Below are 23405 nucleotides of genomic sequence, written 5' to 3'. Positions count from 1 at the left end.
AGGGGACTTTTGAAGAATGTTTTGAATTGTTGTATGCGTTTTCCCGTCCAATTCAATAACTTAAGGAAAACTTGAAGATTAAAAAAGTGCTGTTCACGGTTAATCTGAAGTGTTGAGATTCACAACTTATTGAAAGAACAACTAAAAATCAATTTAGGTTGCATATGTGTCATGTGTAGAGAAGAACCCTCTAGCTAATCCATCACCTATCCTTTCACCTTAATTTCATGTTTTTGTCAATTCTGTAATTTATTTAAGTTTAATTTACTTCTCGTCAAAACCAAACACCCCCCATTATTAAATTATATTATTTAGTTAGTTTTCATTGTTGTTAGACTTTTAATTCAATTTCCGTCCATTTCAGTTCCTAGTGTCTAAATTGAGTGTTTCCATTATTTTGAGTCATTCTAAGTGTGTTTCGAGTTATTAGAGTTTTTAGCCTAGTTTTGTGTCCTTGAGTCTTGTTTAATATTTTTAAATTAATTTAGAATAGATTAGCAATCCCTCCTAATCCCCGGCCTAGAACGATACCCTACTTACATCTTTACTACAATTGTCAAAAAGAGGGTTTAATTTGTGTGTTAACTTATTTTTCACATCATATACTTTCCCAGAAAAATAGTATATACATAATCATATATCACAGCAAAACTCAAATCACAAGTCTTTAACACTTTTCAAGAATATGGCATGCTATGATTCAAAACATGATAAGGATGCATCAATATAACAGGTGAAATAATGAATCAACCGGAGACCTTGTAGCTGTCTTGTACGGTTAATTTTATAGCTCAATATCCAACCTAACCGGAGTTACCACTGTGACCTATACGGCACTACTCTGCACATAAATCGGAACTACCTGAAGTAGTCTGTACGACAAGAATGGTGTAAGAATACGCTCTAGAGCTTCTCTCATCAACAATTGTATAATAATCTAAAGTCACCTACAAGTCGGAACCACCTCTAATAGTCTGTATGACATGTCGGAACCACCTCTAATGGTCTGTACGACAAGCACCTACTTGGATCCAAGGTGAGCGTGTGGTGCGAGGTGAATAATATAAGCACTAACACCAGGGGTGCAGGTTATGAGCTCTCAACACAATTCACATCATCAATAAACCATATGAATAACATAAAACTCACCTGATACTCACATGTGAGTCCACAGCACCATTTCACATATATGCATCAAATACTAATTCATATATTTCATATAATATGCATGCATGGCATTTTAAAACATACTTTCATTTATATTCAATTTCTGGGAAAAATCAGTAATATATAGGTATAAACAGAAAATAACTGCCCACTCACTGGTAAGGCAAAGGGTCGTAACCCCCGTGACGCCCTTGAATGCGTTCGTCCTCGTGATAGGTCTCACCTATATGCGAAACAACTATAAACACGTTATTTAAAGCACATAACAAACAATACGTAATAACTTCTCATACGATGCTCAAATTGGGTATATGAATATACCATAGTGATCTACTCGACGTCACGGATGTCGAGGTATTTTTAGAAAAAATTTCAATGCCCACGCGCCTCCATGCGTGTCATCTCCTTCCTTCAGTCGCCGGACTGGTTTCGCCGGCGACTGAAAAGTCACCGGTTTCTGGGAAATTTTCAAACTCCTTGTTCTCCGTCAATATTAACCATTTTTTACAAAATTTATACCAAAATGAAGCCCTAAGCATGTAGAATCATGATGAACTAATTGAAGGCTAAAAAACACACGAAATCTCACTAGAGAAAATCCAAGAAAACCGGCCAACTTCGAACCCTACGATCCCGACCTCCAAAACCTTCTAACTAAGTACTCCAAGCTTCCTTGGGACCTCACTAAGCTCCCTCTAAGCTTAGAATTCCCTGAAAACCAACATTTCACGTGTGCATGAACAGTGACATTAAATTGGGTTATGGTTTCAACGTGATATCGAGGGTTTCCAATTTTAAAAATAGTACCAATCGATTCAGGAGGTTGCAAGGATGAAGGAACTCACCTTTTTTACGCCGATCCGTGAAGATTTGAGGGTTTTTATTCTTGTCCGTACGAGTTCGAGAGGGAAAGAGAGGAAAAGTGAACTGAGAGAGATGAGAGAGAGCACGGGGTAGGGGAGAGAGGGTACGTGTCCCGTGTGTGGTCTAACCAAATCAAACCAAAATCCAAAATCCTTTAAGTCCCTAACCACACAAAAATGCATACAATTTTAATCTACTTAATTTATTTTCCAAGAATGTAGGAGAGTATGCATTAATCAATTGACATGTCACACGTACCTTAATAGCCTTTAAGGGCAATTCCGTCATTTCACATCCACGATAAATAAATTTCGGGACGGGCTATGACATTAGGTGGTTCCGACTCATAGGTGATCCGCGATTATTCACATAGTCTTCACGTGATTGTAGCACTTGAGCGTATTTATTTACACCTAGTCCTGTCGTATAGACCACTTTAGATGGTTCCGACTCATGTGCATGTTTACTTATTGAGCTATAGATTCAGTCGTACAAGTGACAAGAGGTGACTCCGACTTATGAGCTAGCATATGTGATGAGATATGGATAAGTCGTACAGGTCACAAGAGGTGACTCCAACTTATAAGCTAGTATATGTGATGAGATATGGATAAGTCGTACAGGTCATAGACTCTGACTTATGAGCTAGCATTGATTGATGAGATATGGTTGTAGTCATACAAGTCACCATAGGTGACTCCGACTTATGTACCTGTATGGATTATTAAGCACATTATTATTTATATTGTTGTTGAGATGCTATATTGTGGTATACTTCTGGATTTAATGTTAGCGTACATTTGAGATCGTACTTATACATGGTGAATTCTTAGAGATTATACGGTTTTACAAAGAAGGGTTATTACAAAGATTATTATAGTTTCTTACCCACTCACATCTTATGTTTTGCACCCCTTCAGGTTTTAACTGCTGAATGTTATTATCGACGAGGATTCTTGGAAATCTCAGCATAGAATGCTACTTCTGAGGGTATAATCCTTATCCATTCTACTATACTTACTTATGCTCTAACATCTTGTGTGAAGTGGGTTCATTCCCGCTCACCAACGCACTCTGGTATTTAGGCACTCTTAGGTTCAAATTTGTTCATATTTTTCCACATCTTTACACTTTATGGCTTCGTCACCTTCCAAGTGTCAACCAGCATAGCTCGATTCGAAATTCTTGTGGACATTCCTGGTTGGGGTGTGTCATAAGTCCAAAACTAAAAAAAATAAGTAAAAAATATGTTAGTGCGGGCCAAAACATTGTCAAATGGGGTTCTACCCTTAAGAATCCTAACGAAAAGTCTTACGTTAGTTTCCAAAACGTCACGGTGAGGCGAAGGTGAAAATAAGTAGATTGAACGATGATTTAAGTACGACTGAGCAGGGATCGGTAGCGTGGTACCGATATTTCCCTATTCTGATTTATTTTTTATTTTTTTGTTTTTTTTGTGTGTTTCCTTTGAGCTTTTTCTTCATACGTTACATGCTCATTTGGTTGTGCTTTTGAAATAGTAAAAAACGCTTCCTAATGAGTAAAAGCGCTTTAGTTTAAAAAAATGGTTGTTTGGCAAATATTTTAAAAGTGCTTTTAGTTAGAAGTAGAAGCACTAATAAGCATTTTCTAAGAAGCACCTCCACCTAAAAGTGCAACACAGAGAAAACAAGGGAAGCACTTTGCTCCCTTTAATGAATTTTTTTTCAATTCCCGAATTATCCCTATTTTTTAATTTGCAAAGTCTAAAATGTCATTACACTTGAAAAAAAAACATCAAAATTGCCATCACCAATTTTTTCTAGGTTTGCACGTTAAAAACCCAAAAGTCTTTTTATTTTCCTATTATTTTGGTGGCTGGAGAAGTCATCTTGGTCTCCATCTCTTCCTCTCCATCTTCCCCAAATCTCTCTGCATCTCCATCGCCTGAAATTCTTGTGGAGGTATGTTAGCTATTTCTTATCTTAAAATTTGTATGTAATGAGTGAATTTGATTGTTGATATGTTATTTTTATCAAAATTGTTGTGAATTTTAAACTACACGAAAATAATTTTAGGGTTTAGTGATCGTTCATTGACATTCCAATGGTATTTTCTGCATTCTTCAGAGTTACTAAAGGTACGGGCGGGTCATCTAGTTTTGGTAGGTATCATTGTGAACATATATTTACAACTTGAAAATTAATTTGTAAATACTACATGAAAATTAATTTGTAAAAACTACATGCACTTGAGCAAGTCAAATATTTCTAATCAGGTTACTCAAAGGCTTTCATGTTTGAAGGCTTGTATTGTTGTCAAGATTTGATGCCGCATTAACGATTGTAGATACTACTAATAGCAAATTAACTTCCAAAGACAACAGAAAGCAACACTAATGAAACGGTAAAATTTCTATACTTAAATACTCAAATTAAAATTTTAATCTCTATTAATTAATGAAACCCTCTTTGTCAACCAAAAGAGGGTGAAAAAACTACTTAGTCTTCTATCACAAAAAAAAAAATGATGGGTAATAATGTAATTTCACAAGTCCAAATTTTACTGTTTTTTATTGAAGCCTCACCTACATGTGATATTAAAATACCTCCAATATTAAAAATAAAAAAACCAAAAACAAAAACCTCCACCCCTCCCCCCCCCCCGGGCGTGCCCACGTTCTATCTCTCCCTCTCTCCTTCTAATTGTCTAAAAAAATGTGAGCGTGTAGGTAAATGCTAGTTAATATTAAAAAAACAACAACAACAAAATAAAGGGTTAGAGCACTTTCAACGGGGGTGGGATAGGCAGGCACACAGCCAAAAAAATGGCCTGGCACCTAGAGAAGTCTCTCTAGCCCACAGGATTGCCTGGCACCCAGCCCAAGCTGGTATCCAGGCTAGCCCAAAATTGACAGACCTTGAGACCGGCCTACAAGATGTCAAGCTGAAGTCATGATCTGAAATCAGTGACGACGAACTCCATCTCCGGCAAGGAAGATGACTGGACAACGCTGCCTTCGAGGACGAGGTCGCCGACCCAGAACTTGATGTTGAGGATGAGCTGGTCTTGGAAGTTGTTAAGGACAATGACATACAAATTCGGCGATGCAGCTAAAGGTTAGGGCGTAGGTCCAGAGGCGGCGAGTTTGGAGCTGGCGAGCTCGGGCGCGGATGTTGACTAGTTTGGGGCGGGACGGATAGTGGAGGGCGGTGGAGAGGAAGCGAAGAGTGAAGAGGAGTTGGGGATTTGATGGAGGGTGGAGACGAGGGGTGGGTTAGCATGCTCTAGTTTGAGGAGCATTTTTCGGGAGAAACTCAGAAATTAAAAATCAAATTATTAATTTTTATTATTTTATAATAAAAATTATGGAGACTTTGGATATGGTCCGGTCCCTATCTATAAATATTCTTTGATTACAATCTTGTTGGTTTTCAATTTTTGATTGAAGTCCTTAAAATTAATGTGATAATTTTTTTTCTATGTACGTTACTATATTTTTAAAATTAAAAACTAAATTTTTTAGTTGTTTATATAAATGAGATTCTAAATATAAAACCATAATTTGTCGGATTAAAAATATTAAAATATAAATATACTATTGTGTGTGTGTGTGTGTGTGTAAAGATGGGTACATTCATCAAAATTAACCAAAAAATTATTGTATCAAAACAAGGGTACATTCTTCAAAATCACAAAAAAAAAAAAAAACAAAAAATTAGGCTTGATAACATTAGTAAATTTCTTCGATTAAACTAGACATTGATACATTTTAAAATCAAATAAAAAAGAATGTACCCATATATGACACACCCCGACCTAAATCAGGGCGTGCTGCCCGTCACGTGAGAGTGACGTAACCATATGCATAGTGCGGAAGAAATAAAGATATAGAGAAATACGAATGAATAAAAAACCAAATCAACTAGAGTACTAAATAAGATAAGGTGCAAAGGTGAGATTAAATGTGAAATACACCATCAGAGCAAAAATAGCCTAAGTGCAGTCCGACTAGACAAGTACTAAATAGACGACACCCAAAGGTAATCCTACATTTATGATGTTCTGTCAGAACCACCAACGAAATCCTCGTGATCCACCAAATCACTTCTACCTAAAACCTGGAAGGGCGCAAAACAAAAAGTGTGAGTGGGAAAAAACAAAGCTTTTCAAAATCATTTCATTTCTTAAAAGTTCTAACCACTCGTCGTAAAACCTGTATAATTCCCCATAAATAATATATGCTATAACGAAATCATGTCCAGGATGAAAATCATAGAAATATACCATGCCAAAGTATCTCAAAGAAATGCCATAAATAATTCAGTTAAATTGTATCAATGCCATATGTCATATCAACCGGCTCCACCTATGTGACCTGCACGGCTAGGTCTATAGCTCATAACCAATCTCAATCATATCAAATCCTACACATGAGTCGGAACCACCTAAAGTGGTCTGTACGACAAGACTAAGTGTAAAATAAATATGCTCTAGTGCTACAATCACGTGAAGGCTGTGCGAATGATTGCAGATCACCTACGAATCGGAACCACCTATAGTGGTCTGTACGACAAGCATGTGCACCTAACTTGGATCCAAGGTGAGCATATGGTGTGGGAAGTAAACATCACGTGAAGGATTATGCCCTAACTCCGAGCGAGAGCACTAACATCGGGGTGCAGGTTTATGAGCTCTCAACATATCTCACATAATCACATCATATCTCGCATAACTAAAGCAATCTCATATCTTTAATTTATGAACTTACCTAGCACTTACCTGTGCGTCCGCAGCACCAATCATGAATGTATGCAACTACTAATGCATAATAAAATAGGCAGATACTTTGCTTGGCATTTCAAAATATATAATCATTCAAATTCATGTTCTGGGCAAATCTCAAGTATATAGGTATATACGGAAAAACCAAAAGCCCACTCACTGATATGTTGAAGGGTCGTAGCCCCCGAGCCTCGATTGATGGCGCTCGTCCTCAGGATAGGTCTCACCTATATGAGAAATTAGAATATGCAGTTAGAATTACCTGACGGCGTTAGAATATTCCGTCAACTTTGACGGAATATTCTCCTACTTCTTCCTTGGTTCTCCAGAGTCCATCGCTGGTTACCGCTGCAATCGTCGGAAACTGGAAAAATTTTAAAACTTCATATCTTCTTTATTTCTTATCCAAAATTCACGAAATTTAAACCAAATTGAAGCTTAAGATGAGAAGAACATATTCATACCACTTTGGGGACTTAAAACCAACAGAAAGTCGCCTAAAAAACCTTCGATATTCCGGCCAAACCTGCAACTAGCTAAACCTAGGCTTCCCGACGTCCAAATCACTTCAAAATTACTCCCCGAGCTTCGTGAAGATGTTTTAAGGCTCCCTATAACCTTAAAACTCCTTGAAAACTTCACGATTACGAGTGCATGAACATTACTCCAAATCAAGGTTCTTGGGTTCTCGGGTTTTCTAGGGTTTCACGTACTGCAATTGGTATGGATGTGTTCCTGAGTTCATAAGGAACACAAAGACCACCTTCACAGCCTTGATCCACGCCTGCAAAGGCTGGTTTGAAGTTGACCGTACAATTATACGGATAATGGATGAAAACTGATAGAGGGAAGAGAGAGAAAGGTCAACGGGTAAGGGAATGGGTTGGTGTGTGTGTGTGGTCCAGTTTGCAGCCAATCACAACAAACAATAACCATAAATTTTAAGTTCCAAAAACTTAGGAACTAATTAAATTAGTCTAAAACCCAAACTCAAACCACAACATCACACAATGTACTCGACATCCAAGGGTATTCTAGACATTTCACATAATCAAGGAATATCTTTCAGGACGGGCTGTCACAACCTACCCCCCTTAAGAATTTCATCCCCGAAATTCACGCAATAAATATAATCCACTAATAATCATAAAACAACCTTGGATACATATCTCTCATCCGGTCCTTTGTCTCCCAGGTGGCTTCCTCCACCGAGTAATTTCTCCACAAAACTTTCACTAAACGTACTGTCTTATTCCTTAGAACCTTATCCTTCCAATCTAAAATAGTCACTGGCTCCTCATCATAAGACAAGTCTGGATTAATTTCCAGAGGTTGAGAAGGTATCACATGTGACGGATCTGAAACAAAATGACGAAGCATAAAGACATGGAACACATCGTGCACTTTGGACAACTTTAGAGACAACTCAAGCCTGTAAGCAACCTCACCAACTCGCTCGATGATCATATACCGTCCAATGTACCTAGGACTCGGCTTGCCTTTCTTTCCAAACCGTACTACACCTCTCCATGGTGATAGCTTCAGAAATACCCAATCACCTACATTATACACCCGGTCAGTGACATGTCTGTTTGCTAGACTCTTCTGTCAATCCTGTGCCACTTTCAGGTTAAACTTAATCACCTGAATATTCTGCGTAGTCTCATCCACGATCTCAGGGCCCACTAAAACTCTCTCGCCAATCTCTGACCAACACAAAGGTGTACAACAAGATTTGCCATAAAATGCCTTAAATGGTGACATACCAATACTTGAATGAAAGTTGTTGTTGTAGGCAAATTCCATTAAATCCAACCACTTATGCCAAACGTCACCAAACTGCAATACTGAAGATCTCAGCATATCTTCTAACGTCTGAATAATCATCTCTTATTGTCCATCTGTTTGAGGATGATATGTTATACTATAAAGTAACCTCGAGCCAAGAGCTTCCTGGAATGCCGTCCAGAATTTAAAAGTAAATCTAGGTTCACGATTCGAGATAATACTAACTGGAATCCCATGGTACTTCACAATCTTCGATATGAACAACTCAGCTAATCGGCTTAAAGGTTACTTCTCTCTCACAGGAATAAAACGTGCTGACTTAGTAAGCCGATCAACTATCACCCAAATGCCATCATAACTATTCTGTGTACGAGGAAGCTTGTACATAAAATCCATAGTAATATTTTCCCATTTCCACTATGGAACGGGAAGTGGCTGCATCAATCCAAAAGGCTTCTTTCTTTCTACTTTGACTTGCTGATAAATGACACACCTGCTCACAAATTTAACAATTTTTCTTTTCATACCTAGCCAATAATAAAATGGTCGAATGGTATGATACATTTTAGTACCTCCTGGATGCATTGCATAAGCTGGAATATGTGCTTCATCAAGAATCGCCTTCTTTAATTCCATATTATTCGGTACGTACATCCTACTCTCCTGCATAAGCATGCCATCAGTTTCTCGAATTCTGAAGTTTTTCCTTTTTCCCCTGATTCCTCGCTTGAATTATTTTCCGGGTCTCCTCATCATCCATCTGGGCTTCAAGTACACGATCAATTAAAATTGGCCTAACTTGAAAATTAGCAAGTAGGGCTTCCTCTCGATCTTCCACTCTTAACTTCACTCCAGTGGACCTTAAATCCGCAAGAAGAGGAACATGACAAACATAAATGGCATTAAGACTAACCGAAGTCTTTCTGCTAAGTGCATAAGCCACTACATTCGCACGACCAGGAAGATACTCAATTGTGCAATCATAATCACTAAGCAACTCAATCCACCTTCCTTATCGAAGATTAAGATCCTTCTGAGTAAAAAGATACTGGAGATTTTTATGCTCCGTAAAGATCTTACATTTCTTGCCATAAAGATAATGTCTCCAAATCTTCAAAGTAAATATGATAGTTGCTAACTCCAAATCATGAGTAGGATAATTCTTCTCATGAGGCTTCAATTGTCTCGAAGCATAAGCAATCACCTTACCATGTTGCATCAACACATAACCTAGACCATTTAAGAAAGCATCAATGTAGACCTCAAAATTACCACTATTATCTGGGAGTGCCAAAATAGGTGCATGAGTGAGATAATACTTCAACTGCTGAAAACTTTGCTCACAATTATCATCCCACTCAAACTTAACTTCTTTTCTAGTCAACCTTGTTAATGGCAAAGCAATGACTGAAAAATCCTTAACAAACCGTCTATAATAACCTGCTAGGCCAAGAAAACTCCGTACCTCGGTGACGGTTAGAGGTTGTTCCCAATTCTCCACAGCTGCCACTTTATGAGAATCCACCTGAATACCTTGAGCAGAAATGACATGTCCCAAAAATGCCACTTGATTCAACCAAAAGTGACATTTGCTAAACTTAGCATACAACTGATGTTCCCTTAATTTCTTCAACACCAAAGTAAGATGTCGAACATGCTCTGATTTAGACTTAGAGTATACCAGGATGTCATCAATGAAAACAATGACAAACCTGTCTATATATGGCTGGAATACTCGATTCATCAAATCCATAAAAGCTACTGGTGCTTTCGTTAATCCGAATGACATCATAAGAAACTCATAATGACCATAATGAGTCCTGAAAGCAGTCTTAGAGACATCCTCACTGTTGATCTTCAACTGGTAATACCCAGACCTTAAATCAATCTTAAATACACACAAGCACATCGAAATTGATCAAACAAATCATCTATACGTGGCAATGGATAACAGTTTTTAATTGTTGCCCGATTCAATTGCCTATAATCAATACATAGCCTCAAAGTCCCGTCTTTCTTCCTTACAAACAAAACTGGAGCTCCCCAAGGTGAAGTACTAGGCTAAATAAAACCTTTATCGATTAATTCCTGCAATTAAACTTTCAATTCCCTCAATTCAGCAGGAGCTAAAAGATATAAGATCCGTAACTGGAAGTAAATCAATAGTGAACTCCACATCTTGGTCTGGCGGCAATCCCTGTAAATCATCAGGGAATACATTAGGAAAATGCCTGACTACTCGAACATCCTCCACACTATTAGAAGCAACATCATTTCGCACTACATGAGCTAAATATCCCTGGCAACCTTTCAATAACAACATGTTTGCTCTTACAGTAGAAATAACACCGTGCCTCACCCCACTACGTTCACCCACAAAAATAACTTCAGGTAATCCAGGACGATGGAAAGTAACTGTTTTCCCGTAGCAATCTATATTGGCACGATTATAATGCAACCAATATGTGCCTAAAATCACATCAAAATCAACAATATCTAACGGGATAAGATTATCTGGCATAACCACCTCCTCCACCATCACGGGACATCTTGGATATACACAATCAACATAACATCTCTCCTCTCTAGGCATAGCAAACTCTAAATCATACCCTAGAGGCGTAGGATGAGGTTGTGTCACTTGAGCAAATGTATCAGAAATAATAGAATGCGTAGCACCACAATCAATTAGAACTCTAGCAAAGTGGCCAAGAATGTTTAACATACCCATGATCAAGTCCGGATGATTCTGAGCATCCTGTAGAGAGATATTGTGAAATCTCATCCCCAGAATTTCACCATTCATTACGTATCTCGTATTTTAAATTCATATTTCGCGATTACGTTATCTTTATTAGTTAATTTTAATTCTGTTAATTTTAAGTTTAGTAATTGATTAGTTATCGAGTTGGAAGTTTCATGATCAATCTTTATCTTTCGTTGACATTTCGAAGTTACAACTAGTGTTTTTAAATAGATCAAGAACCCATGAACGCGTAGGCGAAAGCCATTTGAGAGTTCGAATTATAACGGTATAGTTATGGACGTTTGAAGTTGTGAAACTATAGATTGTGGGAATCATTTTAATTTCCACTTATGGGCAAAAGGCCCAAACACTTTTTGGGATTAAAGGACATGCTATTATAAGTGGAAATGGACAAAAAAATTAGATGGAAAAAGAAAAAGGGGGGATTTTTTTTTCCTTCCTTTAGCTAACTGTGCACCACAACACCACATCTTCAGCCGGCCCACACTCAGCCATCTTCCACCATATTTTCAAGTAATCTTCAACCATCCCTCACCTGCCACATCTTCCACCACCTTCCATCTTCCATCTCCACCAAAAATCAAGGGTTTCAAGGCCTAATCCGCAGGAGAACCCAGGACTTCTCGACACCGAATTGTCGTTCTGGAGAGTATCACCATTCACCATCACCCTTAATCAACTTCCCTTGGACCTAGGAACAAGACCCAACTGGTGGTTGGGGCATTAGAATACCAAAGAAGCCGAATTGAAGAACACACACCTTAGGGTTTTGACGGTTGCAAGCCAATTTGAGCGCCTTCCAGGCCAAATTGGACTCGGCCACAGGTATAAAGTTTACTTTACTTGTTGAGATCTTCATTCTTGTAAAATTTGAGAATTTTTTAAAAAGGTCAAATTTCCCGATGTGTGACATTCGATTTATGAAAATGTTGTTGGTTAAGTATATTATCGATAAGGTCCACCACTTGATTATTCTAACAATTGATGATCTTACCATTGAATTGACACCAAATTTTAGTATGCTATGGTAGATATTGTTTAAGGACCTTAGGGACTTACAAGTGGAAATCTAGTGATTGAATCTTACAGAATAAGTGACATAAGATCATGGACCCTACCTTAGAATGACAATTCGATTCCTTATTAATTATTGAAGGAAATCTAAATGTGGACTTGTACCTTGTTTAGGCGGTCATAGAACGTGATGCCTTGACTCTCGTGCTAGGGTGCATTAGCGTGGACTCCAGGTGAGTGACTTTAATACATGTGATATTGGTGATTACCTTGTTTTCGTAATTGTTATCCTGTTTGGATATGACTTGGTTTTACAAATATGTTTTCTATTGAATTGTTATTTTTAATGCTTAGCCATTGATTTAAGTTATGAAATGAGATTTGACGTATGTATATTGAAATATGGTTTGATTTGTTTGATTGGCATGATGTGATGAAATGTGAAGGCTAGTGGTGGGCCATTAACCCATTGTGATGGGGATTTGTTGCTTCGATATTGTTTCATTTCCCGCTTTGTTAATCCGTTCTAAATTTAGTATTTGTGCCTCATTTTCCCTTGGGTGAGTTTTTGTAAATTAAGGAACTTGTGTTTGTCTCATTTCTTTGAGCCGTTGTACATTATGGTTGTTAGTCTTCCGCAATTCCGTTGAGTGATGGTCCGGAATTGTATTCACTCGGATCCTGTTGAGAGATGGTCTGAAATCCCTCATGCTCTACGATTTCGTTGAGTAATGGTTTGGAATCGTATTCACTCAAATTCTATTGAGAGAAGGTTCGGAATCCCTCATACTCTGCGATTCCGTTAAGTGATGGTCCAAAATCGTATCCACTCGGATTTCGTTGAGAGATGTTTCGGAATCCCTCCTACTCTGTGATTCCGTTGAGTGATGGTCTAGAATTGCATCCACTCGGATTCCATTGAGAGATGGTCTGGAATCCTTCATACTCTACGATTCCGTTGAGTGATGGTCCATAATCGTATCCACTCAGATTCCATTGAAAGATGGTCCGGAAACCCTTCTACTCCACATTTCTGTTGAGTGATGTTCCGGGATCGTATCCACCTAGGGTTTCATTGAGTTTGGATTGAGATAGCTTCAAAGGTGTAGGCTTCGGCCGAACTAGGTCGCTCTAACCCTACTTTTCATTGTGTTGTATGAGAATATGGTTATGAGATGTTGTGATTATTTCAGACGAACCGTTGAATGTCTGGGTGACTCATTCGGAGTTTTAAAAGGTTTGGTATTTATTTCTCATGCATGATTTATATTCAAGGTTTATAAATTGTGATTGATGGCTGGTTTTGTTATTGTATCACATACTTTGTATTATTGTCACTCACACGAGCTTCGCAGCTTATCCGGGTTGATTTTTGTCTGATGCACCATTCCAATTATGTAGGCACTGATCATACAGGAAACAGGTTTAAGTCGACTCCGAGAAGTCCGAAGGTGGAGGTAGCAGTGCGGTTATCAGAGACTTTGAGTGTTAGGTTACCCTTGATTCACTCTTGTACTTTATCTTTTGGGACTTTGTTTTGAGCACCTCGATCATGTTCTTAGTCTGCCGAGGGTTGTGCTTCCTTTTGGAATGTACATATTTGTAAAAAAATCTTATAGAGTACTTAGCCACCTTCATATTATTTTGGTGTATCAGTTAAAGTATTTCATTCTGTAACTTATACCGTATTCAACTAACGTTATTTTTCTTGTCACGTGTCGATTCTCGACGTATGTTGGGATCAGGGCGTGACAACTTTTGTGGTATTAGAGCTTAGGTTCAGGGTTTCATACCTTAACCCTAGAGTGAGAAATTCTTAGGAAGGTTAGGTAGTGAACCTTGATTAGGTCCATGAATTCCTCTATCAAATGTTGTTTATAATCTTATGTTAAATTCTTTTTGCATCAGACATTATGACGACCCCACACGGTACTACTCAGTAGTTTAGGGATGATGTCCCCGATGAAGGCACTCCTACTTCTGGTCAAGAGGCTAGCCATGATTATTATGGAACTGATGGAGCTTTTTGGGCCATCGAGGATTTGACATAGTTGATGCAAGCTCAAGTTCGAGTGGCTTCTAGTAAGGAGAAGTCTTTGTGCAGGGAGTTTCGTACCCATAAACTGCCTTCTTGCAGCGTATATGTTGACAGGTGAGGCCTACGAGTTGTGGCAGATCACTCATCCATTATTAGTAGTCGGGGGACCTCTTACTTGGGAGTGGTTTCAGACTGCATTTTTTTAGCAGTACTTCCTAGAGTCATTCCGAGATGAGTTGGAGGCCGAGTTTGCCATTGTTGAGCAGGGAACCAATACAGTTGCTGATTATGTGGCCCGTTTTACTCAACTTTACAGTTTCTTTCAGCCTCTTCCTAAAAATAAGAAAACGACGAAACTTATTAAGGTGTTCAATCCTAGTATCAGAAATCTGTTATCGGTCCAAAGATTACCTTCTTACGCTCAGGTGATTGATCTTGCACGCACAACGGAGATTAATGAGGGGTGTGATGCATGAGAGGGTGGGGAACAGAGGAAGAGAGCCCGATCAGAGGCCAGTCATCTGATGCGTTTCCTGGTAGATTCTGAAAGCGCCAGGGATTCTCGTTTAATGGTTCTTAGGGATCATCACATAGTGGATATCAGGGTACTTCTCGTGGAGATTTCCAGGCTACTTCTAGAGGAGGCTCCCAACATTACACTGGGGCGAGTCATCAGGGTAGTTTCCGAGAAGGTACTCAGTGCGCGTTCAGGCGTGGACCCTAGATTTCTTCTAGAGGTCGTTCAGATAGCCTTTCCAGGGGATCTTATGACCAGTCACATAAGACACTTCCACATATTTGTGCTCATTGCGAATGCCGACATAATGGCACATGTAGAGCCGGTTACAAGACTTGTTACCGGTGCAGTGAGATTGGTCACTTCTTTCGTGATTGTCCCCAGATTACCGCTGGTGGTGCTGGCAGACCTGCTACCAGTGTTGGGGGTTCAGTGGCATCTTCAGCACATAGTAGGCCTGCTGGAGCACCTTCAGGCTTAGGCCAGTAGAGGACTAGGTAGCAGAGTCGTAGGCAGTCTGGTAGAGGTTCTCAGCGAGTTGGGGCTTAGAGCAGTGGAGATGGGATGTCTCAGGCAGGTACTGAACGGGTTGGCAGAGTCTGTACATTATCTACTTTGGAGGCTAAGGCGGAGCTGAACATAGTTACAGGTACTATTCATTTTGATTCACTCCCCGCTAAAACATTATTTGACCCTAGGGCCAAGAACTCGTTTATATCAAATAATTTTGTGAAGTCTTTGGATAAACCTATAGAGATGATGGATGTGACGTACTCTATTTCCTAACCTTTTTCAGGACCTTATGTTGTTAATCAAGTAGTTCGATCGTGTGAGGCTCGTGTGGGCCAATGTGAAATAACAATGGATTTGATGATTCTTCCGCTGTGAGATTTAGATATCATTATTGGCATGGATTACTTATCCTTATATTGCGCAAATTTTGATTGCTTTGACAAAGTGGTAACTTTTCAACCACTTGGTAGACCTCAATTTCAATTTGTTGGGGATCGTAAACCTATTCCACCACCAGTAATGATATCAACCGCTAAGGCTAGGCGATTTATGAAACATGGATGTCAGGGTTATCTAGCTCATGTCATGGCCGTTGATTAAGGAAATAGTAAGGTTGACACCATCCCGGTAGTTAAGGAGTTTCCTGATGTGTTTCTAGTTGAGGTGTCTGGCTTGCCCCTAGTGAAGGAAATTGAGTTCACCATTGATCTTATGCCAGGGACCACACCTATTTCTAAGGCTCCATGTCGAATGGCACCTTTGGAACTTAAGGAGCTTAAGGTACAGTTACAGGAGTTGTTAGATAGAGGTTTAATTCGCCCTATTGTTTCACCATGGGGTGCTCCTGTTCTTTTTGTGAAGAAAAAGGACGGATATATGCGTTTGTGCATTAATTATTGTGAGCTTAATAAGGTAACAGTCTGAAATAAGTACCCTTTACCAAGGATTGATGACTTGTTTGATCAACTTTAAGGTGCTCAATATTTTAGTAAGTTAGACTTAAGGACTGGTTATCATCAGTTGAGGATCCGAGATGAGGATATAGCAAAGACAACTTTGTGAACTCACTATGTTCATTATGAGTTCTTGGTTTTACCGTTTGGTCAGACTAATGCCCTTGCTACGTTCGTGGACTTGATGAATAGGGTATTCCGATCGTTTATTGATCAGTTTGTGGTGGTGTTCATCGATGACATTCTTATTTATTCACGAAGTGCAACTGAACATGAGGAACATCTAAGACTTGTTTTGCATACGATGCGAGATCATCAGTTGTATGCTAAGTTTAGCAAATGTGAGTTTTGGTTAGAAAGTGTTAGATTCCTTGGCCATGTGATTTCGAGGGATGGTATTCAAGTGGATCCTACCAAGGTGGAGGCAGTTGTCGGTTGGAATCGACCTACCACAGTGACTGAGATTCAAAGTTTTCTGGGTTTAGCTGGATATTATCGCAGATTTATTGAAGGTTTTTCATCGTTGGCACTTCCTTTGACGAAATTGACCAGGAAGGATACTCCTTTCGTTTGGAATGATGAGTGTGTGGCTAGTTTTGAGGAGCTAAAGAAGAGACTCATCTTTGCACCTATTCTTACGCTTTCATCTGGTTCTAGAAGTTTTGTAGTATACACTGATGCGTCCCATAAAGGATTAGGTTGCGTTCTGATGCAGCACGATAATATAGTGGCTTATGGTTGTCGCCAGCTTAAGCCGCATGAACTTAATTATCCCACTCATGATTTAGAACTAGCTGATGTGGTTTATGCATTAAAGCTTTGGCGACATTATCTTTATGGGGAGTCTTATGAGATTTATACCGATCATAAGAGCCTCAAGTATATTTTCACCCAACGAGAGCTAAACTTATGACAAAGACGTTTGTTAGAGCTGGTGAAAGATTATGATTATCATATTCTTTATCATCCTGGTAAGGTGAATATAGTTGTTGATGCCTTGAGTCGAAAATGCTTAACTAGTGTTGCAGCTTTATCACTTCAGGTTAGTCAGTTAATGGAGGATCTTAAGAGAATGGAGATTGAACCGATTGATCAGGATGGAGATCATCTCCTCTCAGCCCTTACGGTGCAACCTACGTTGATTGATCGGATTTAAGCAACCCAAAGTGAGGACACTGGGTTAGTTTGGATCATGGATGGGGTATAAACAAGTACTCAGCCTAATTTTACCATTTTTGACAGTGGTGTACTTCATTTCAGGACTCGACTTCGTGTTCCGGATGTTAGAAACCTATAGAAGGAGGTCATGGAGGAGGCTCATATTTTCCCATTTTTCGTTCACCCTGGGAGTACAAAGATGTATCGAGATCTTCGTGAGAATTTCTCATGGGGAAAATATGAAAAGAGAGATTGCGGAGTTTGTCGCACATTGCTTGACTTGTCAACAAGTTAAGGTAGATCATCAGCGACCTGCAGGTTTGCTTCAGTCACTCCCTATTCCCGAGTGGAAGTGGGAGCACATTACCATGGATTTTGTGACAAGCTTACCGAAAACTCGTGATGGGCATGATTCCATTTGGGTGATCGTCGATCGATTGACGAAATCTGCTCATTTTCTTGCTGTTGAGAAAACTTATACTCTTGAGCGACTTGCAAGACTATTTTTAGATATGATTATTAAGTTGCATGGAGTTCCAGTATCCATCATTTCCGATCGTGATCCTCGTTTTTGGGGTAGCCTTCATAATGTTATGGAGACTAAGTTAAGTTTTAGCACAGCTTTTCATCCTCAAACCAATGGTCAGTCAGAACGCACTATTCTGACGTTGGAAGATATGCTTCGAGCTTGTATACTTGATTTGAAAGGTAATTGGGATAAACATCTATCTTTGATCGAATTTGCTTATAATAACAGCTACCAGGCTAGCATTAAGATGGCACCATATGAGGCACTTTATGAGAGGAAGTGTAGGTCTCCTTTATACTGGGATGAAGTAGGAGAGCGTCGATTATTGGGACCAGAGTTATTACAGATTGCGGCAGAAAATATTTCTATGATCCGTGCACATTTAATTGCCGCTCAGAGTAGACAGTGGAGTTATGCTAATCCCTACAGACATGAGGTGGCGTTCGATATTGGAGAATATGCCTTCCTACAAGTTTCACCTATGAAAGGCGTTTTTAGATTTGGGCGTAAAGGGAAGCTTAGTCCAAGATACATTGGACCATTTGAGGTATTGGAGAGAGTAGGCGAAGTTGCCTATCGCCTTGCACTACCTCCAGAGTTGTCTCACAATCACCCAGTGTTCCACGTATCCTCACTCCAAAGGTATCGTAGTGATCCTTCCCATGTCATTTCTTATAAGCCTATTCAGGTTAAGGAAAATCTCACTTATGACGAGTACCCCATTAGAATTATTGATCGGATAGAGAAAGCTTTCTACACTAAGACTATTTCATTGGTGCGCGTGTTATGGAATAATCATGGTGTGGAGGAGTCAACTTGGGAACCAGAGGTTGAGATGCGCCAACATTATCCCTATCTATTTGACTCAGGTGCGTTGAGTTTAGGGGACTAAACTCTTTTTAAGGGGGGAAGGATGTGAAATCCCATCCCTGGAATTTCACCATTCATTATGTATCTCATATTTTAAATTCTTATTTCGCAATTACATTATCTTTATTAGTTAATTTTAATTCCGTTAATTTTAAGTTTAGTAATTGATTAGTTATCGAGTTGGAAGTTTCATAATCAATCTTTATCTTTCGTTGACATTTCGAAGTTACAACTAGCGTTTTTAAATAAATCTAGAACCCACGAACGTATAGACGGAAGCCGTTTGCGAGTCCGAATTATAACGGTATAGTTATAGACGTTTGAAGTTATGAAACTATAGATTGTGGGAATTATTTTAATTTCCACTTATGGGTAAAAGGCCCATACACTTTATGGGATTAAAGGACCGGCTATTATAAGTGGAATGGACAAAAAATTAGATGGAAAAAGAAAAATGGGGGATATCTTTTTCCTTCCATTCGGCTAACTGTGCACCATAACACCACATCTTCAGCCCGTCCAAACTCAACCATCTTCCACCATATTTTCAAGTAATCTTCAACCATCCCTCACCTGCCACATCTTCCACCACCTTCCATCTTATATCTCCACAAAAAATCAAGGGTTTTAAGGCCTAATCCACAGGAGAGCCCAGGGGTTCTCGACGACGAATTGTCGTTCTGGAGAGTATCACCATTCACCATCACCCTTAATCAACTTCCCTTGGACCTAGGAACAAGACCCAACTGGTGGTTGAGGCGTTGGAACACCAAGGAAGCCGAATTGAAGAACACTTTCCTTAGGGTTTCGACCGGTGCGAGCCAATTTGAGCGCCTTCCTCGCCAAATTGGACTCAGTAACAGGTATAAAGTTTACTCTACTTGTTGAGATCTTCATTCTTGTAAAATTTGAGAATTTTTGGAAAATGTCGATTTTCCGATGTGTGACATTCGATTTATGAAAATGCTGTTGGTTGAGTATATTATCGATAAGATCCACCACTTGATTATTCTACCAATTGACTATCTTACCATTGAATTGACACCAAATTTTAATATGTTATGGTAGATATTGTTTAAGGACCTTAGGGACTTACAAGTGAAAATCTAGTGAATGAATCTTACAGAATAAGTGACATAAGATCATGGACCCTACCTTAGAATGATAGTTCGATTCCTTATTAAATGTTGTTGTGGGAGACATATGAGAGTTTTTGAGTATGTGAATTATCGAAGGAAATCTAAATGTGGACTTGTACCTTGTTTAGGCGGTCATAGAACGTGATGCCTTGACTCTCGTGCTAGGGTGCATTAGCGTGGACTCCAGGTGAGTGACTTTAATATATTTGATATTGGTGATTACCTTGTTTTCGTAATTGTTATCTTGTGTGGATAGGACTTGGTTTTATAAATATGTTTTCTATTGAATTGTTATTTTTAATGCTTAGCCATTGATTTAAGTTATGAAATGAGATTTGAGGTATGTATATTGAAATCTGGTTTGATTTGTTTGATTGGCATGATGTGATGAAATGTGAAGGCTAGTGGTGGGCTGTTAACCTATTGTGATGGGGATTTGTTGCTTCGATATTGTTTCATTTCCCACTTCGTTGATCCGTTCTAAATTTAGTGTTTGTGCCTTATTTTCCCTTGGGTGAGTTTTTGTAAATTAAGTAACTTGTGCTTGTCTCATTTCTTTGAGCCGTTGTACATTATGGTTGTTAGTCTTCCGTAATTCCGTTGAGTGATTGTCCAGAATCGTATTCACTCGGATCCCGTTGAGAGATGGTCTGGAATCTCTCCTACTCTACGATTCCGTTGAATGATGGTCCGGAATCGTATTCACTCGGATTCTATTGAGAGATGGTTCGGAATCCCTCATACTCTGCAATTCCGTTGAGTGATGGTCTGGAATTGTATCCACTCGGATTCCGTTGAGATATGGTCTAGAATCCCTCCTACTCTGCGATTCCGTTGAGTGATGGTCCAAAATTGTATCCACTCGGATTCCATTGAGAGATGGTCCGGAATCCCTCATACTCTGCAATTCCGTTAAGTGACGGTCCAGAATCGTATCAATCAGATTCCATTGAAAAATGGTCCGGAAACCCTTCTACTCCGCGTTTCCGTTGAGTGATGTTCCAAGATTGTATCCACCTAGGGTTTCATTGAGTTTGGATTGAGATAGCTTCAAAGGTGTAGGCTTCGGCCGAACTAGGTCGCTCTAACCCTACTTTTCACTGTGTTGTATGAGAATATGGTTATGAGATGTTGTGATTGTTTCAGACGAACCGTTGAATGTCTGGGTGACTCATTCGGAGTTTTCAAATGTTTGGTATTTATGTCTCATGCATGATTTATATTCAAGGTTTATAAATTGTGATTGATGGCTGGTTTTATTATTGTATCACATACTTTGTATGATTGTCACTCACACGAGCTTCACAGCTTATCCGGGTTGATGTTTGCCTGATGCACCATTCCGATTGTGTAAGCACTGATCATACAGGAAACAGGTTTGAGTCGACTCCGAGAAGTCCGAATGTGGAGGTAGCAGTGCGGTTATCAGAGACTTGAAGTGTTTGATTACCTTTGATTCACTCTTGTACTTTATCTTTTAGGACTTTCTTTTGAGCTCATCGATCTTGTTCTTAGTCTGCCGAGGGTTGTGCTTCCTTTTGGAATGTACATATTTGTAAAAAAATCTTATGGAGAACTTAGCCACCTTCATATTATTTTGGTGCATAGTTAAAGTATTTCATTTCGTAACTTATACCGTATTCAACGAACGTTATTTTCCTTGTCACGTGTCGATTCTCAAGTATGTTGGGATCGGAGTGTGACAGATATTGTTAATACGTCCATGGGCTTGTTGTCGTCCCCCACGACCTATATTAGCTTGATTACCTCGCCCCTGCACACCTTGCCCCTAACTTTGTTGACCAGATTGCCTTGAAGATCCTGCACTACTGGAAACAATCTCAACTTGTTGGGGTTGTTCTTCCTGATACCACTAAGATCCACCAGCTGGAATGGAAGGATACTTAGAATACCTATTCTGGTAATAAAGATCATGCGAATACTAATATGGTCATAGAGCATAAAGAGCGGCATCGCTCTGATAATGGTAAGCACCACCTCGACCCATCTGACCATAACCACCCGACCCTGGAACTTGATGGATCGGCGCTGGTGATGGCATAGAAGGCTGTTGGGGCCTCTGTTAATTCTGGGGACAATTCATACCTCTATGTCTCATTTGCCCACAAGTAAAACATCCACTGCTGCCTTTCCTACACTCCCCAAAATGCCTATTATTACATCTGGGCACAAATGAGCACTTCCTCTTCCAGAATCTCTCTACCTCTTGAATCTAGGACCTCCTGAAAATCTACCACCTCTCATCTGACCAGTGGCACTAAAACCTCCGCTGGAGGAACTGGAACTAGTTCCACTCCTCTTAAAGCTCTGAGTTTTGCGAGGTTCTTGAGAAGACTGACCTTTACCTTTACCATCTCTCCTCAAATTCCCATCATTTTCTCTCTCCTCATTATCGCTGGGCATATTCTCTGAATCTTCAATTCACAGCAGAACCTCATAAAACTCTTGATAAGTAGCACAGGAAGCTATGGTCGCCATAGAACGTCACTTCTTTTTAGTACCTAATCTGAAGCGACGAAGTATCTCAACCGGATTAGCAGCAACCTTCGGATGATAGCGAGATAAGTCAGTAAACCTCATGTAGTACTCATTAGCTGTCATTTTCCCCTGCTTCAGATTTGTAAACTTTTGTTTCTTGTTATCTATATACTCTGGAGGAATGAATCTCTTATAAAATAACTGCTTAAAAACTTCCCAATAAGCAACTTCCTCTAATGACAACTGATAAGACTCCTGTCTCCACCAAGATGCAGGCTGTTTACCTAGAAACCAAGTAGTCGTCTCAACCTACCTATCTTCTGGAAAATTTCCCTATCTCTGCATCAAACGGAGAATCTTCTCAAGATGATTAATCCACTTCTCTGCTCCTTCAGACCCTTCATTTCCCATGAAATGATTCAACTTCAAATTATGAACAGTCTTAAGATGTGTCATTTGGGAAAGACGAAGAGAAGACTGAATAGCATTAGCAATAGCTTCCCCTAACCGATCAATATCGGGGAAACTAGGCTCAACAGAAAGATGTGGATCTCTACGAGGCGGCATAGTTCTAACAGAAGACGTCAAAATAATTAAAAGATTCACAAGATATGCAGAACTGCAAACCTAGTCTCTGATACCAAACTGACATACCCTGACCTAAATCAGGACATGCTGGCTGTCACGTGGGAGTGACATAACCATATGCACAATGCAGAAGCAATAAAGATATAGAGAAATACGAATAAATAAAAACCAAGTCAACTAGAGTACGAAGTAAGATAAGGTGTAAATGTGAGATTAAGTGTGAAATACACCATCAGA

The 23405-nt window shown here is 39.3% G+C and overlaps 2 protein-coding genes across 2 annotated transcripts; both read right to left on the bottom strand.

Moving 5' to 3' along the window:
- Window positions 1-7932: 7932 nt before the first annotated feature.
- On the bottom strand, window positions 7933-9219 carry LOC139198125 (uncharacterized). Its single transcript, XM_070826387.1, has 3 exons — window positions 9156-9219; window positions 8440-8501; window positions 7933-8334 (listed from the first exon to the last, which is right to left on the bottom strand). The coding sequence occupies exons 1-3, from the start codon at window positions 9217-9219 to the stop codon at window positions 7933-7935; spliced, it is 528 nt and encodes a 175-aa protein (XP_070682488.1).
- Window positions 9220-9262: 43 nt separating this feature from the next.
- Window positions 9263-11389, bottom strand: LOC139198124 (uncharacterized). The gene is made up of 5 exons (XM_070826386.1): window positions 10733-11389; window positions 10319-10471; window positions 10024-10108; window positions 9664-9813; window positions 9263-9525 (listed from the first exon to the last, which is right to left on the bottom strand). The coding sequence occupies exons 1-5, from the start codon at window positions 11387-11389 to the stop codon at window positions 9263-9265; spliced, it is 1308 nt and encodes a 435-aa protein (XP_070682487.1).
- Between the last annotated feature and the right edge of the window lie 12016 nt (window positions 11390-23405).

Source organism: Malus domestica, chromosome 08, assembly GCF_042453785.1.
Source record: "Malus domestica chromosome 08, GDT2T_hap1".
In the NCBI taxonomy this organism is placed as follows: domain Eukaryota; kingdom Viridiplantae; phylum Streptophyta; class Magnoliopsida; order Rosales; family Rosaceae; genus Malus; species Malus domestica.
Note: the sequence above shows the minus strand (reverse complement) of the source record. Positions and strands in the feature narration are given on the sequence as shown.

What these genes read in the sequence shown, in the direction of transcription:
- LOC139198125 (XM_070826387.1), bottom strand. Translation starts at nt 9,219, where the DNA reads ATGGAATTAAAGAAGGCGATTCTTGATGAAGCACATATTCCAGCTTAT. An exon ending in TTATGCAATGCATCCAGGAG is followed by an intron (nt 8,502 to 9,155) that starts GTACTAAAATGT and finishes TGTGTTGGTCAG; the next exon opens with AGATTGGCGAGAGAGTTTTA. An exon ending in AGACTACGCAGAATATTCAG is followed by an intron (nt 8,335 to 8,439) that starts GTGATTAAGTTT and finishes GTATTTCTGAAG; the next exon opens with CTATCACCATGGAGAGGTGT.
- LOC139198124 (XM_070826386.1), bottom strand. Translation starts at nt 11,389, where the DNA reads ATGAATGGTGAAATTCTGGGGATGAGATTTCACAATATCTCTCTACAG. An exon ending in TTATGGATTTGATGAATCGA is followed by an intron (nt 10,109 to 10,318) that starts GTATTCCAGCCA and finishes CAAGGTATTCAG; the next exon opens with GTGGATTCTCATAAAGTGGC. An exon ending in GAGTTTTCTTGGCCTAGCAG is followed by an intron (nt 9,814 to 10,023) that starts GTTATTATAGAC and finishes TAAATGGTCTAG; the next exon opens with GTTATGTGTTGATGCAACAT.